The 17,699-nt window shown below is 46.7% G+C and overlaps 1 protein-coding gene across 1 annotated transcript in view; it reads left to right on the top strand.

Annotated features, from left to right (window-relative positions):
- Positions 1 to 6,282: 6,282 nt before the first annotated feature.
- LOC119440063 (retinal-specific phospholipid-transporting ATPase ABCA4) overlaps positions 6,283 to 17,699 on the top strand; it is a 177,129-nt gene continuing 165,712 nt past the window's right edge. Inside the window, exons 1-2 of the mRNA XM_049662724.1 lie at positions 6,283 to 6,430; positions 14,545 to 14,784. Coding sequence (XP_049518681.1) covers positions 6,283 to 6,430; positions 14,545 to 14,784 — 388 coding nt within the window. The remainder of the gene's footprint in view (positions 6,431 to 14,544; positions 14,785 to 17,699) is intronic.

The following is a 17,699-nucleotide window of genomic DNA, read 5'->3' on the forward strand; positions in this document are numbered from 1 at the left end:
CTGGCACCGTCTGAAATGCAGATGCTGCTGCTGGATGAACCCCAGGGGCTGCGACACGGAGGCGCTCGCAATGCTCTGTGGCATGCCATCCTGAAAAACCGTGCCCAGCGAGGAATCTTGCTGGCCACAACTCAATCGAGGAGGCCGACATCCGCGGGGACCGCTCCGCCATCATCTCCACGGGGAGCGTGCGCTGCTGCGGCTCTTCGATCTTCCTGCGGAGAAAGTACGGTGCCGGTGTCTGAGGGATTATGTTGCGTTTAAAAAGAAGTTTTCCGCGACATCCAGCGGGCATTTGTCGTTGTTAGACATGGCATCTTAAAACGGAGCAATCTTTTGATCGGTTGAAAAAATATTAGCATATTGAGCGCTCTTTTTAGCGACATTCTGGCGAGAAAAAAATAAACTGTCATCTTGTGCTTCTCTTTGACAATATTCAATGAAATAGATAGCGTATTGGTTTTGTTGAATTCATTCGGCACATTGCACGTTTTCTGGCGATCCAAACACGTGGGGCAGTATAAGAACCAACAGGTCTTAAATATTATTTCGTAGTATGTTTCGTGTTCGCTACACTAGTAAATGCTTTGTTACGCTATTTAAAAGCCTTTCTAATCTTATTTCTTAAAGAATTGCCACATATAGCGGTATCGTAAAAATAGTTTTGCCAAAGCATTTTTATCAGATTATAGTACAATCATGTCGTTGTTTTTCCCAATCGTGGCGATGCAAAATTTGCAACATTGAATCTGTGATGCCACGCGCAACTCCAGCAGGCCAGGAGGACACAAAAGCGAAGCAGTCAGTCAAGAAAGTACCAAGTAACTGAGGTGGAAGTCAGATGGAAACCAGATGGAACTAATCAATTTTATCGCATTGGTTTTACTTATAGAAGACTGCAATACAAGATAAACATATAAGTGACGGAAGCCAGTCTCAATTTAAGGAATACAGGATTTGCCAACTCTCGGGCGACAAAATAAATTTAGTTGATTATTTTGGTTGTGCGTGTATTGAGGGTGCCACGTGAAATTTTCAAAATATGAGAGCCCTTCTAGTAGTGAAATAACTGTGTACTTGTTGCCGCAAGAAAACAGTTCAATATTCATACCTCATATTTTCCAACATATACTGGCGACTGTATATCCACATAGCCAGCCATTGAAATTGTATGTATACAGGGTGCTTGTTTTAGACCATTCAGAGTTTTTATAACGAAACTGTAAGTGGCAGCGAACGTGAAGTTTTTTGCAGTAGAATTCCTAGGCTATGTGGGCATTCTTTTCAATAACGTGAACTTCAGAACACTTAGTAAGACAAATTTAACTATGTATTGGTGTCTTGGGAGCAGTTGGTGTCTTGGGAGCTATTGGGGACAAGAGCCTGCGTAGCCTGGGTGAGCCGAGTGCTACGCCAATGTACGTACGTAACTGAATCTGAGTGTCGTGCGGCGCGCGTGGGTTCCGCAGGAATCGGCTACCGGCTGCACATGACGACGACCGAGATGCCGAACGTGAAGCACATTGTCGGCTTCCTCAAGACCGTCGTCGAGGGCGCCGAGGTGTTCCTCGAGCGCCGAGGCTTCCTTGTCTTCTCCCTCGGCAACCCTGAGCACTCAAAGCTGGTCAAGCTCATGCAGGCTATCGAGGCAAACAAGCGCAATCTCGGCATCTTCACCATGGGCCTGGCTGCCACCTCACTCGAAGACGTCTTGCTCAAGTAAGACACACACACTCATGTCCGAGTTGAACTCGTTTCACACACTCAAGCAAGAAGACATAGATTTCTCCCTCACCCTAACGCATCTACAAAGCACGCACAGTACACAGCTGGTTTAGCACTGAAAGCTCCAGATGTCACGCAAGTGTGTAATGGCACTACTTGTATGACGCTAACCATGTTCCGCTTACAGTTGCGGACAATCGCAGCCGATCACATATTACCAGTTGTGCAGACTGACCCCATGTGCTCCAATTGGAGTCCGTGTCCATCAGTCAAATGCAGATGTGGTACTCGGCAAGAGCTCACAGGCTAAGGCCGGGAAGAGTCGCGTTCCCGGTGATTCGGTGTGAGGAGGCGGCGCAACTACCACCAGGTAGGCTTAATGGCCCTCGGGAGTCCTGCGCACAGCCTAACCCGACAACTAAAGCTGGTGGAAGGTGCGATTCCTTGTAGTCCAGCTAAAGGGAGGATGTGCTGGTCAATCTACCACTGCCTACATATGAAATAGATCCACTGAGTTTAGAGATGTACTCATTAGAATGTTATTTTGCAAAGTTTGAAATGTCTGCCGTATTAAAACTACGAATGTCAATTGTTCGCCTACTCATTCCTGCATTCATGTTGTATTGGTTTGATGAATCTACTCACAGCCTCAATGTATACACGCTGTTTCATGTTATGCCTTGCATTTGTCCTCGTGACGGATAGGCGCAAGAACTTCTTCAAATGACAGAAAAGCAGTTTTTAGTTCTTGTCCAAGCATTCATTTTTGTGAAGAAATGAATGCTAAATAAATATTTATTTTGTCACTTTATTCATTTATTCATTCATTGAGATCACGAGGGAATTCGCTGAGAGACGTGGCGCTCTTGTGTAATCGAAGATCGCGCTTTATATTTAAGGAATATATTGACGACTAGACAGTAGTAAATTGGATTTGAGCGTATTTTACACCCGTAATAACGGACAGATGGTACAACAGAGGGCCCCTGGGTTAATGTATGCGACAAAAGTAGTGATGCAAGCGGACAATACAGGGACGTACAGAGACTTGCGAATACCTGTGGTCGCGATGCGACATATGTAGGCAATTTTGAGCACAGAGAAATATATATATATATGTATATATATATATATATATATATATATATATATTCTTTAATAAAGAAACTAGTAATTTTCATGATATCCATACCCAGGAATTTTCGACATTGCCCGCTCGGTAATATGTTGCTTCGCCGCAATACACTAGCCTAGCAGTAATGCGTAGCATCTTTAAAAACATATACTTGAAAAGGTCTGCTGAGTTGTTGATCAACAAGTTTGGAATAGCCACGTCGAAAGGGCACTTCCCTTTAATAGCATGCGCATTTACTGCGCTTAATGGTCACTTAGTGCTGTCTTATAGCAGTGTTTTGGTTCTGAACTAAACACTGCTATAAAACAGCGATAAATATTGAATAGGTGCCGCAAATGTGTATGGTATGAGAAGGAAGTACCCTCTCAACGTTGCTAGAAAAAAAATTGTTCGAACTCGGCAGATGTTTTGAAATATAATTTTTGAAAATGCTGCCCATTGGTATGATTATTATGGTGCGAAAAAACGGAGATGAAGAGTCACGAATAAACAGGGCGAGCACCTCCTGTGTCGGTCGTCCTGTTTGTCTCTTCGTCTTCGTCTTTTTTTTTTCGTGCCATAATAAATAAATCAGTATGACTGACCAACTAGCCCAAATAAAAACTATGCTGTCCATTGAGTTGCTGGTGGGTTACGGTGAAGTCGACAAATTGTCTAAAGGGCAATGCCTAAACTTTCTGGATATGAATGCAACAGCAAGTCATGCCCCCACAGTCATACAATATAAAAACATAATTTACTTGTAAAGGAAGGAAATACTGAAATATCCACTAAGCAAATCTAAGGATGAAAGGGAAACAGAGGGCAGCTCTGATGAAACGTAGAGCTCTCTGGTTATTGCCTGGGCTTCCGCGAAGTAAGGAAACAATGCGCTGTCGCTTACGCCTGGGCGTTGCATTCACCAATGCTTATTCATTTCTATTGCGATAGCAATTATATTGACCCTTCAAACGCATTTTTGCCGTCGTCGTCGCCGTGAGGTTACGTATAAAGTCCAACGGCGATAAAACCGTCGCCGCGCGCCGTACGCTGTTGCGAGTGAAAGCGTGCGAGGGTGAGCCGGCAACCGCAGCTTAATCTCGTAAGCGCGCCGTCTTCGTTCGCTCTCGGGGCACGGGGAGGAGGCGACGTAGACGGTGTGTTTGGGGGTAGGGGGTGCGTTCTGCTTTTGCGGCTCTTGAAAGCGGTCTGCTATGTGGCCGAAGTTAGCGCCCGCTGGGGCGTCATTTTCAAAGCGATCTGCGATGGGTACAAAGTGCATGCGCCGTGTGCCGGTAGCTTCGTATGCGCTATGCTTTCGACGTTCGCATTGAAGCGATACGAGAGACAGCGCGAAGGTCTATTTGCCCGCTGCTGCTGGCGCCCTTTCTCACTCCAGCGTTTTGACGAGTTTCCGCGGTCATCGAGCGAGATGTGTTCATGTTTACCTGTGCGCGCGTGACACCGTGCTTGTTTATTCAGTTAGTAAGGAAATATTTACTACTTTATACGGGCGATAAAACTATTATCCTTACTTCGTATAGCTGTCTACTAATTTGCTATCGCAATCGATGCTTCGCCTTTCGGGCGAAACTGCGACTTTTTTATTGTAATGGGCGACAGCGCTGAGTGCAGTGCCTGTGGTGTCGTGAAGATTACAGAACACCTCCTGTGCTACTGCCCATTTTTTGAAAATGATAGACATGACCTCTACACGGCTCCAAATCAGTTGGACAGAAAACCATTCACATTGAATAAAATCTTGGGACCATATCCACGCATATCGCAGCTACAAAAGGCCACAAAAGCGCTGCTGCGATTTCCGATGGCTACCGGACTGAGTGGCCGTCTGTGATACTTAATGAGTGACCATCCGTGACATAGAACTGAGAACTCTTAGACGTCGGCGATATCCACGGCGGACTTTCCGCTTCCCCCAATGCAGCGTAGCCAACCGGGCTCAGTCCTAGTTAACCTCCTTGCCTTTCATTTATTCTTTTCTGCGCGCTCTCTCTCTCTCTCTCTGTCTCTCCGTCTCTCTATCTGTGGCTACAATAAAGGTGGGGTGGTGCGACGAACTTAAAAAGTAGTAATGATGCCAGCGCTGACTCTCGCAAATGCCATTTTGTGCTTAATATCAGATGTCTTTGCAGCGTGGGAAGGTAACCGAAGGTCTATTGGCCAATTCCTATTCTGGGCCCACGGTAATATCACAAATGAGGCAGCGCAGGGTGATATGGGCTGAGCCTCTTTTAAAATCGGAAACCGCTGAGGTAAATTAGTAAATTAGTTTGGAAGAAAGACTCAGGAACACGAATAAACAGAAATTGACAGCTAAAGTGCATAAATTCTTGTATCTCAAAAGCGTGAACATGGAAGGGATGAAGAGGACAAAAAGTTATCAAGTTAGCAACCAAGCGCAGGGTACTTGGAAGTGCAGCTACAGAATTCGAAGTCACAAAATTAGAGTTGGAGAAGCAAGTGGTAAGTTGCATGCACAACATGGAAATAAAAATGTCCATTGAGCTTTATAAAGGCGGCAAGCAAGAAATTGGAACAGATAATTTGTGCGATAACACGAAAGTCAGTGCTCTGCTATTTGAGGCCCGATGCCTGAGCGAAAGAAAAAACTTGCAGCCGCAAATATTCGCAACAAGACCAGGCATCTATCTGCTGCCGCAAAAATCTGGATACGACAGAGCACATTACGATAGAATACCATGATACTCACCCAGGAAGGAGTTTAGTCAACGTCCGCCTTCCAGAAGCGCCGTATTTCAAAGTCTATGCGAGCATTAAGTGGTCAGTGGTCGGAATAAACAAACAGCCGATTAGAGTATTGGCCAAAAAAAGCAGGGAGGAGAGTGATCTGGCGACTTCACACGCGTGCTTAACTTTATAATCTAGAGATTTAAATTTTACTAGAGAAAGAATATAGAGATAGGCAAAGTGATAGACTTCAAGAGATGTAGCAAATCGCGATTGCCGAAATCAGCCTAGGTGGCTATTTGTCGCCATCCCACTTCAAGGAGGACAAAAATCATGAGCCATAAATCAAGGAAGCTTGTGTCACCTCAGCTGGGAATGTATCAGAAGGTAACAGAAGCGGGAACGCTAGCCAGGGGCAAATGTTCGAAATACTCTGACACTATTTGAAAAAGTGTGGGTGAATTCCCATGAACCGATAACCAGACACACGAGAACATTTCAATCTGAAATATCAACACTTGGCCGTTTTGGTTGCGTTCACCACGAGTGCAATGTCAAATGTTCGATTTCCCCCGTTATTGAGTAATTGACTCAACTTGCCCATATTCATCAAGCAAAGGAGGATTAAAATAAGTGATGATCGCTGCCTTATTCCACACACTCCACCAAAGCACTTTCGCAAGCTGTTTCAATTTCTTTAGTATTTACGCGCAGATTACAAACTAATTCCTACGATGCTACAATGGCACAGGGTGGACGAAGAGAACGTGGGCATGGAGACGGACGAGTCCAGTGATCCCGAGAGCAGCGGAGCTATTGGCGACCTGGCAATGAGCAAGCCTAAGGAGTCTACCGAGACGAAGAGTGGCAAGGACGAAGAACGTAAGCAAAACAACGAAAGCGGTCTTTTTAAGCGAAGCTTTATAGGCTCACAAGTTTCGGCGGCGGCGGTGGTGGTGGTGGTGGTTGTGGTGGTGGTGTCACGCTGAAAAGTGGGCCGATCCTGGTGGTACTGCGGAAAGGGCCCAAGCTCAATGGCACATAGCCCTGTTATGTGGGCCGATCCTGGTGATAGTGCGGAAAGGGTCCAAGCTCAATGGCACATAGCCCTGTTATGCGGGCCGATCCTGGTGATAGTGCGGAACGGGTCCAAGCTCAATGGCACATAGCCCTGTTATGTGGGCCGATCCTGGTGATAGTGCGGAAAGGGTCCAAGCTCAATGGCACATAGCCCTGTTATGTGGGCCGATCCTGGTGATAGTGCGGAAAGGGTCCAAGCTCAATGGCACATAGCCCTGTTATGTGAGCCGATACAGGTGGTAGTGCGGAAAGGGTCCAAGCTCAATGGCACATAGCCCTGTTATGTGAGCCGATACAGGTGGTAGTGCGGAAAGGGTCCAAGCTCAATGGCACATAGCCCTGTTATGTGAGCCGATACAGGTGGTAGTGCGGAAAGGGTCCAAGCTCAATGGCACATAGCCCTGTTATGTGAGCCGATACAGGTGGTAGTGCGGAAAGGGTCCAAGCTCAATGGCACATAGCCCTGTTATGTGAGCCGATACAGGTGGTAGTGCGGAAAGGGCCCAAGCTCAATGGCACATAGCCCTGTTATGTGGGCCGATCCTGGTGGTAGTGCGGAAAGGGTCCAAGCTCAATGGCACATAGCCCTGTTATGTGGGCCGATCCTGGTGGTAGTGCAGAAAGGGTCCAAGCTCAATGGCACATAGCCCTGTTATGTGAGCCGATACAGGTGGTAGTGCTGAAAGGGTCCAAGCTCAATGGCACATAGCCCTGTTATGTGAGCCGATACAGGTGGTAGTGCTGAAAGGGTCCAAGCTCAATGGCACATAGCCCTGTTATGTGAGCCGATAGAGGTGGTAGTGCTGAAAGGGTCCAAGCTCAATGGCACATAGCCCTGTTATGTGAGCCGATACAGGTGGTAGTGCGGAAAGGGTCCAAGCTCAATGGCACATAGCCCTGTTATGTGAGCCGATACAGGTGGTAGTGCTGAAAGGGTCCAAGCTCAATGGCACATAGCCATGTTATGTGAGCCGATACAGGTGATAGTGCGGAAAGGGTCCAAGCTTAATGGCACATAGCCCTGTTATGTGGGCCGATCCTGGTGGTAGTGCGGAAAGGGTCCAAGCTCAATGGCACATAGCCCTGTTATGTGGGCCGATACAGGTGGTAGTGCTGAAAGGGTCCAAGCTCAATGGCACATAGCCATGTTATGTGAGCCGATACAGGTGGTAGTGCTGAAAGGGTCCAAGCTCAATGGCACATAGCCCTGTTATGTGAGCCGATACAGGTGGTAGTGCTGAAAGGGTCCAAGCTCAATGGCACATAGCCATGTTATGTGAGCCGATACAGGTGATAGTGCGGAAAGGGTCCAAGCTCAATGGCACATAGCCCTGTTATGTGAGCCGATACAGGTGGTAGTGCTGAAAGGGTCCAAGCTCAATGGCACATAGCCCTGTTATGTGAGCCGATACAGGTGGTAGTGCGGAAAGGGTCCAAGCTCAATGGCACATAGCCCTGTTATGTGAGCCGATACAGGTGGTAGTGCTGAAAGGGTCCAAGCTCAATGGCACATAGCCATGTTATGTGAGCCGATACAGGTGATAGTGCGGAAAGGGTCCAAGCTTAATGGCACATAGCCCTGTTATGTGGGCCGATCCTGGTGGTAGTGCGGAAAGGGTCCAAGCTCAATGGCACATAGCCCTGTTATGTGGGCCGATCCTGGTGGTAGTGCAGAAAGGGTCCAAGCTCAATGGCACATAGCCTTGTTATGTGGGCCAATCCTGGTGATAGTGAGGAAAGGGTCCAAGCTCAATGGCACATAGCCCTGTTATGTGGGCCGATCCTGGTGGTTGTGCGGAAAGGGTCCAAGCTCAATGGCACATAGCCCTGTTATGTGGGCCGATCCTGGTGATGTGCGGAAAGGGTCCAAGCTCAATGGCACATAGCCCACTTATGTGGGCCGATCCTGGTGGTAGTGCAGAAAGGGTCCAAGCTCAATGGCACATAGCCTTGCTATGTGGGCCGATCCTGGTGATAGTGCGGAAAGGGTCCGAGCTCAATGGCACATAGCCCTGTTATGTGGGCCGATCCTGGTGGTAGTGCGGAAAGGGTCCAAGCTCAATGGCACATAGCCCTGTTATGTGGGCCGATCCTGGTGATGTGCGGAAAGGGTCCAAGCTCAATGGCATATAGCCCTGTTATGTGGGCCGATCCTGGTGGTAGTGCAGAAAGGGTCCAAGCTCAATGGCACATAGCCTTATTAAGTGGGCCGATCCTGGTGGTAGTGCAGAAAGGGTCCAAGCTCAATGGCACATAGCCTTGTTATGTTGGCCAATCCTGGTGGTAGTGCGGAAAGGGTCCAAGCTCAATGGCACATAGCCTTATTAAGTGGGCCGATCCTGGTGGTAGTGCAGAAAGGGTCCAAGCTCAATGGCACATAGCCTTATTAAGTGGGCCGATCCTGGTGGTAGTGCAGAAAGGGTCCAAGCTCAATGGCACATAGCCTTGTTATGTTGGCCAATCCTGGTGGTAGTGCGGAAAGGGTCCAAGCTCAATGGCACATAGCCCTGTTATGTGGGCCGATCCTGGTGGTAGTGCGGAAAGGGTCCAAGCTCAATGGCACATAGCCCTGTTATGTGGGCCGATCCTGGTGATGTGCGGAAAGGGTCCAAGCTCAATGGCACATAGCCCTCTTATGTGGGCCGATCCTGGTGGTAGTGCAGAAAGGGTCCAAGCTCAATGGCACATAGCCTTGCTATGTGGGCCGATCCTGGTGATAGTGCGGAAAGGGTCCGAGCTCAATGGCACATAGCCCTGTTATGTGGGCCGATCCTGGTGGTAGTGCGGAAAGGGTCCAAGCTCAATGGCACATAGCCCTGTTATGTGGGCCGATCCTGGTGATGTGCGGAAAGGGTCCAAGCTCAATGGCATATAGCCCTGTTATGTGGGCCGATCCTGGTGGTAGTGCAGAAAGGGTCCAAGCTCAATGGCACATAGCCTTATTATGTGGGCCGATCCTGGTGATAGTGCGGAAAGGGTCCAAGCTCAATGACACATAGCCCTGTTATGTGGGCCGATCCTGGTGATAGTGCGGAAAGGGTCCAAGCTCAATGGCACATAGCCCTGTTATGTGGGCCGATCCTGGTGGTAGTGCGGAAAGGGTCCAAGCTCAATGGCACATAGCCCTGCTATGTGGGCCGATCCTGGTGATAGTGCGGAAAGGGTCCAAGCTCAATGGCACATAGCCCTGTTATGTGGGCCGATCCTGGTGGTAGTGCGGAAAGGGTCCAAGCTCAATGGCACATAGCCCTGTTATGTGGGCCGATCCTGGTGATAGTGCGGAAAGGGTCCAAGCTCAATGACACATAGCCCTGTTATGTGGGCCGATCCTGGTGGTAGTGCGGAAAGGGTCCAAGCTCAATGGCACATAGCCCTGTTATGTGGGCCGATCCTGTTGATAGTGCGGAAAGGGTCCAAGCTCAATGGCACATATCCTTGTGGGATCGGGGACCTGTAACGCGCCCTTTAACTACCCTCGTCACACGTGGGACCCAAAGAGACAAAATAACCAGCCCTTCCCCCTCTCGAGAAAATGGCAATAAGCGATGCTTGTCGGCCGATTCTAATTTCAGGGCCTCCGAAGCCCAGGCGAAACGTCAGCGAAGAGCCGCCGCTGAGTTTAGGGCAAACGAAGCGGAATGCCTGTGACAGTGTCGTCCTGCTACAAGCTTCGCTTACCCCCCTTTTCTCGACAGGGGAAGGGCTGGCGATTTTTTGCCATTATTGCCATTCAGGACAAGTATACAAAAAGGCGACACACTTGTACGCAAGAACCAAGCTACGTTTGGTTCTTTTTAACTCCTAAAGATATGGCACACTTTTCTACCAGCACACGCAACTGTGCGAGAAATTCCTGCGCCATCCTATAGGGCACATTGAACATGAAAACGTGTATTGACTCTCATTCTTCTTGGATGTAAGCAACATTTGTTTCAAGACACACATACACTTTGTCATGATAAGAAGGCGCTTCCGCGCCGAAACATTGACGCCTGTGTCAGAAGTTCTTCCTTCTCCTCTAGATTCTTTGCTTCATTTTTTACGCAATAATGCGTTGCCGCCGCACCAAGGGGCGCAGTTGCTGTAAGATCCTGTTGTGCGCCTTGAGGGCTTTTTGCCGGGGCAATAAGCTAAAAGACCATCACTTTCGTCACCCTTGTCATCATCATTAACCTTTTTTTATGTACGCGGTGCGACAAGGGCCTCTCCCAGCGATTAGCAATAACACGCTTCGCATTAGCTGACTCTACCGTATGCCGCGAGTTTCTTAATTTCATCACAACACTTAGTTTTCTTTCTTCCTCAACTGTACTTCCCTTTCATTGGCGTCCATTCTGTATACTATAATAGACCCCGCTGGTGGTTACGCCTAAGCATTAGATGGCCTGCCGAAATGCGTTTATTTCACAAGATTATTCTTAACAACCCTAACAGCTGCCTCCGGTTACCTGTCTGATCCACACCGCTGTTCTCCCGTCTCGTAGAGCTACGCCTATAATTTTCGCTCCACCGCTCATTGAGCGGTCCTTAACTTAGTTTCTGTCCCTTATGTTTCTATGATAGTAAACATTTATTTTCAAGTATAGCGGTAAACTGTCGGTCATTACTTGACCCATTTTGATTCTTATGTAAATTTCCTTCACATGATGCAGGTCCCCTGTCACTAATTGTCCTAGATAAGCCTACTCTTGCACAGATTCTAGAGGCGGACTACCAAATATTATTTCTTGTTCTTCTTCTAGGCTATTCAATGTCAGCCTTCTCTTCTGCATAATGTTCTTCAAACATTCATATACTCGGTCACCTAAGGTCCTCAATCGCATGTTACAAGTCGTTCCCGGCGTTGCTGAACCGGAAAATGTCATCGGCAAAGCACAAGTTTGAGATGTTCCGCATTCAACGTCACACGTAATCCCTTCCCCCCAAGTCTAACACTTTAATGCTTCATCTTTGCATGCACTGAATAGCATTGGAAAATTTGGGCGTTCTTACCAGGCTCCCTTCTTTATCGATATTGTTTAGATTTTCATGCGAAGAGTTAAGGTAACTGTGGAATCAAAATATACGTTTCCTATGATATTGTATGCACTTCATGGGAGAAACCTACATTTCTCTTATTTGTGGTTTAGAAATACAAGAACTATTGCAACACTGGTGCCAGTCAAACATATTAAAATAAATTTCTGCTAAATCCCTCTTTGATAAAACATTTTATTTTACATTTTCCACTGCTTCCATCATGGCGAGTTTTGTGAGCTTTCGTTTTCTTCGTACCTTGCCTGTGACAACCTAAGAATGTAGTGACGAATCTATTGCCGTCAATGGGAAAGTGATTTTGTGCAGATATACAATGTAAATTTTTGTGACATCACGACAGAGCTGAACATTATTTAAATAACTAAGTCTCTCGTGAATTACCTTTTCAAGAGCAGACACACCGATAGCAGACGCATTGCGGCTTTGTGGCCGAACGGCGTCTGCAATGCGACATCGTGCTTGCCGTATTATCTAGAGGTCTTATCATCTTAAATTCTTTTTACCCTTCCTAATGGGCTGGTAGGACGCCACGCCGACATTATTGCAGGTATAGGCCACTCATTGCTATGGGTGATAAAAATAGAATGGGTGGAAAATAAATTCTGAGATTTTACGTGCCAAAATCATGAGGCACGCCAAAACTATTATGAGAAACGCCTGGTGGGGGACTCCGGAAAATTTAGACCACCTGGGGTTTTTTAACGTGCACTTAAATTTAAGTACACTGGTGTTTTCGCATTTCGCCCCCATCGAAACGCGGCCGCCGTGGCCGGGATTCGATCCCGCGACATCGTGCTTGGTAAGCCCAACACCATAGCCACTAAGCAACCACGGCGGGTACACAATCGGTGGATTAGAATCCGTCCATGTTACGGCTCCAAAGTGGAGGATGACCCTGTCGCGTTTCCACCGAAACAATTAGCTTTTCAGCAAGCGGTCCTATACTGGCACACCACCGCTCTCCATGCAGTTTTTTGTGCCCTCAATATGGCCGCCGCAGTGATCATAGGTGACACGAGGTGATAATACACGGCTTCGCCTTGCGTACTCGCTACTACCGACGCTCGCCTGGCGTACAAGGCACAATCTTTGATAAAGGGGAGCAAAGAAAAATTGCATAGCGAGAATAATAACGAGTACCGGTGGCCAGACAAATAAGAACTAAAGGATTAGAGCACAGCTTGGCTGTTACACCACCACGATGCAAGCACTGAGCTTTTATCCAGCTATGGAAGGATATCCAAGAGACAAAAATGAAATCGGAAAGAAAAGGCTTTATCCTAATTCAAAGGACAGTGCCCTGCTCTTCGAATCAAGATAAGGGTGCCTGATAACGCGGGTCCGTATTCACAAAGATCTCTCAGGATATTGTTGGCAAGAAAGATTTTCGCCCAGTCCTGATGGTGGGCAAATTATGAACGAAGGCGTCCAGTCGATAGCAAAGAACACTTGGGAAAAACAGTGTTGTGAATGCGGCCTGCATAGCTACAAACGAAAAATTTTCAGGCGAAGTCGTCTCGTGCCTAGCGTGCGAAAATGGTTCAGGAACCATTCCAAATATTCTGTTAATGTCAGAGTATTCATACAGCGATCAAATGTGGAAGCTGGAGGCGTCACTGAGCCGCTCGGTTTTAAGGGGAAAATGGTTGTGTATGCTAGCAAAGGACAGCTGGAAGATTGGTGGCGTGAAGAAAAGGATATAACACGTAATAAAACAAACTTGCTACAATTGGTGACGTACCTTAGATTATAAAGATATTTGCAGATTTGTATGCATTAGAAAGTTTTAAAAAGAACGAGCTTGGTGGAATGTACCTCCGTCCCGATTCAGCAAAGATGATCTTGCCATCATCATCCAAATGTTCGTATTAGAAGCTGCCGCGGTGGCGCAAGCAGTGACGTAGCCATGTGCAGCCATCAACTAAGCTGAGTCGAGTAGAAAGCAAAAAAACACAAATAGAACCAGCCGGAACTCGCGCTCGCCTTAGCAGCGAGTTCGATTTCGGCTCGTCGAAAGCGTTCCACCATGGCCTACCAAACGTTTGGGCCCAAGAGCAGGCTTATATCCCTCATTTTGCGCGTGGCTGTTGTAACTGCGTTTTATAGACAGCCATTCCGGAACCTTTTCTTTCTTGAATGCAGAGTTCTTTTACGTTCGAAAAACTATAGCTGACACTTAGTTTCTGCGCAAATTATTTATCACTGCACAAAAAAATGCTCTCATATTTCTGTGGTTCCCCGATAGACTATCTTAATTGTAAGAATAACCTTTGTGACAAGGTATTCATACACAATGGCGCTTTGCCCATAGAAAATGCGCCTGGTTTCAGTCCATGGTCACTAGGAGCTCTAGCTGTTATGACCCCAATTACTATTTATGGTCATTCTGCTCATCCCTAGTAATTAGGCTAATGACAACTAGCGTCCCTAGTCACCGCGAGCTGGAAACAGGTGCGTTTCCTATCGGCAAATCGCCATGCTTTCCTAACGCGTAATTGGGGTCATAACATTCTGGCAATAACTAATAATGGCCAGTTATGACCAATCTGACGACATATGCTCAAAGCAAGGTGTGCCGTGCCAGCGGCCTGCGATAGATGACGAAAATGTAGCTCGGAGCGTACACCGCTCCTGCTCTAGACAAGTTGTAATAATGCACTCCAGCTACGAATTCAGATGAGGCGTACATCATCATCGAAGTCGTGACCGTAACTGCTAGCTTACCTGCTGACCATTACGTGCTGACGTAACTTAACTGGTGACCGTTAACCTGGCTTGGGAACGTAAAAAAAAAAGCATTCTGAAACGCCTGTTCCTTTTAAGTAGTCCATTCCTCATCATGTCCTAAGTTATTTGTTTTGCGCAACACACGCCTGCAGCCTACAAGCGGGACTTCGTTCCGGTGACGGGCTTTCGTCTGTGGCGGCTTCAGTTTTGGGCGCTCATGTGCAAGAAGATGAGCTACTGCAAGCGCAGCTACCTGGCCATCCCGCTGCTCGTGGCCACCATCTTCGTTACGGCGCTCATACGCACACTGTCCTATTTTCTGTTCCACTTTGACCTTGCCAAGTACGTCCATCTCCAGAAAGAAGCGCTATCGCCGACGGCCACCGAGATTGGTAAGCTGCATTCCTCTACGATAGCTGCTAACCATACATTCAGCCATGCCGAACGCACTCTGCACTTGGTTTGGCGAACCGATGCTGCGCGGAAGCCGCACGGTGGAGAAATGTTCATGAAAGCGAAAAATTGTCATCTGCCCGACTGTAGCACGAACGTACAAAGGAAACTCGTACGAGTATCTAAGAAAAGCTCCGCAGTTCAAAAAAAGTCCGTCCTCGTCTGGGAATCTAACCAGGGACCAACGCATTTCCGGGGTGGTCGCTGTATACCGACTGAGCCAACCAGGAGGCCAGCAGATCGCAGACCGAGGCCGAATTGAACGACAACTCGAATCACACTAAATATAGCCAGTTCAGCCGACAAGGTGGTCTTCCTTTGATTTGTCATATTCAGTGTCCCTGTACTTAGAGGTGTTAATTTGTCCTCGGTCTGCGATCTGCTAACCTCGTGGTTAGCTCAGATGGTCGAACTACTAGCCCGGAAAAGTGTTGATCCCGGCTTCATTCCCGGACCAGGGCGAATATTCTTTAACCGCGACGCTTTCTTGCGGAGGAACGCGTGTGGCTTTCCTTTGTGACTTCGTGATATAGTTGGGTGGCACGCATTACTTTTCTTCCCGTTCATTGCGCTCAATTTTGTTCTCTCAACGTGGGCGCACAATGCGGGTTTGCTTTAACGGTGTCTATAAAAGGGAAGGCAATGCGTTGCCTCTGTCGCATGTTGTGCCAACAGGAAAACTTTTTTTTCAAGTTTCTAATATTACTGGTAGTTCGTCTTCGCTTTCCTCACCACCGCTGCGCGTGCGCAGAAGGCCGACATGGAATTTATTGGCAACGTGAAACAGCGCAATGATGGGAGAGCCATTTTAAGCAGTGTATCCAACCGGAACTAAAGCGGGAAACGAATATTTTTGTGCGAACCTTAACTGAATGGGAATGTTACATTTATTTTTATTTATTTTTGTAACTCCGGAAAGAAACCGAAAAAGAAATGACGATTTTCGATTCAACTTGGTTAGTTTTTCTGGCGACATTCATCCATGCATGGCCTGCATTGGTGGTTCAGCCATGCTACCTAATTTGTAAATGCATACGACCTTGTTCATTTTAGAATTGGCAGCACTGCTATTGCGGTTTTCAACGTGGCGCGCAGAGGCATTCGTGGTATTAATGCACTTGTGAACGCTCCAAAGTGGTGACCATCAAATAATTAATCGGTGGCAAGATACCTATTTATAATACCTGAAGTAGGGACCCTGAGCCTCACAGTTATCTTTTTTTATTTCTGGGTAGGATTTGATGAAACTCTTTGTGTATTTCAATGTGCTGATTTTGGATATTCATTCACTTTTATTGCAGGTTAAATAACTTTCTAAAAATTCAAGAAATTCAGTTTTTGCATAACTCGCTTGGAGGCGAGCTAACTACTAAACTATATATGGTGTTCTAAAGATTGACATAAGAAGATGGTGTTCAGTGATCAGAGTTTGCAGTGCTCTAGACCGGTCTAGAATGTTCTAGACTGATCTGAGCGAAAGTAGTAGCTTTTCAAACTTTTTTTTAACCCGCCGTGCTTGCTCAGTGGCTATGGTGTTGGGCTGCTGAGCACGAGGTCGCGGGATCGAATCCCGCCCACGGCGGCCGCATTTCGATGGCACCCGTGTACTTAGATTTAGGTGAACGTTAAAGAACCCCAGGGGGTCCAGATTTCCCGAGTCCCCCACTACGGCGTGCCTCATAATCAGATCGGAGTTTTGGCACGTAAGACCTCATAATTTTTTTTCAAACTTTTTAACGAACACAAAGTAAAACCCCGCCAAAAATAGTACTTTTTGAATATTGTGCAATATTTATTTGTATTTGAGGGCTACTGCACTCTGGTTGTTTGCCTTTCTGACAAAAAAAAATAAATTATTGCACTATCGTAAGTGGAACCAGGAATATCATAACTTGAAGCACTGTAACACCATCAGAAATGCTGTTTTGAGAAATCGAGAAAAAACTTTTCACGACATGCTCATGGTGATTATGGGAAAGGATACACCAATAAAGGATGATACAAGGGTCCATCAAAAAAAATGATCTGCACCAAACCTGGGGCAAAGGAAGTAATCAGCCAGATGGTCACTTTTGCATACTTTATACATGCGTAAACTGATGCAGGTACGATAGAAAGTAAGTAGTGCTTCTCACGTATTGGTTCCGGAGGGTTCCCGAGGAGTGCTTCCACGATGTAATTTTCTTCTCTTAACACTACATGCGGCATGAAGAACTGCATGTCTATCTTTCTCCCTGCTTTCTTCTTTTCTTGTCTCTGTGCAGTTCAGGAGCACTGTCGAGTTTTAGAACAAAATGAATTTACACCGTTCTTTCTATCTGTATATCAAAAGGCTAAACAAATGAACATAAACCGGTTATAATCTTGATCCGGTGTTGAACCGCAAATGAACGAGTTTCCTGAGACGGGTCTATAACCGCAACAGAAACGCTACGGTTCAATACTGTGATTTTAGTTTATTTTAATTTCATTACAAATATTTAGTTTGAATTTGGGACTGCAGCACGTGGAAAATGTTCAGATGGTGCACGACGGAGTGTGTTGGTAATCGATATTTTCATGAGACCAACGCACATTGACAACGGACAAAGGCAGATAAGGCGACGAGAAGGAAACGCTGAACTTCCAACATTTTGTTTGTCAATCAATCAATCAGTCAATCCATCAAAACGATTTAATCCAAACACATAGAAGACGAATTCAAAACAATTTCGACCGATAGCTGTGGAAGGCCTAGTTAGCGCTCATTACGTTATGATGCGAGCACATACAGTTCTGTGCATCTAATGCACGAGCATGGGCTGGTTGCCTCTTGATTTCGTGCAGATATGAAATTTCGAAGTATATTTGAAGT

The sequence above is a fragment of the Dermacentor silvarum genome, chromosome 2 (genome assembly GCF_013339745.2).
Source record: "Dermacentor silvarum isolate Dsil-2018 chromosome 2, BIME_Dsil_1.4, whole genome shotgun sequence".
In the NCBI taxonomy this organism is placed as follows: Eukaryota; Metazoa; Arthropoda; class Arachnida; order Ixodida; family Ixodidae; genus Dermacentor; species Dermacentor silvarum.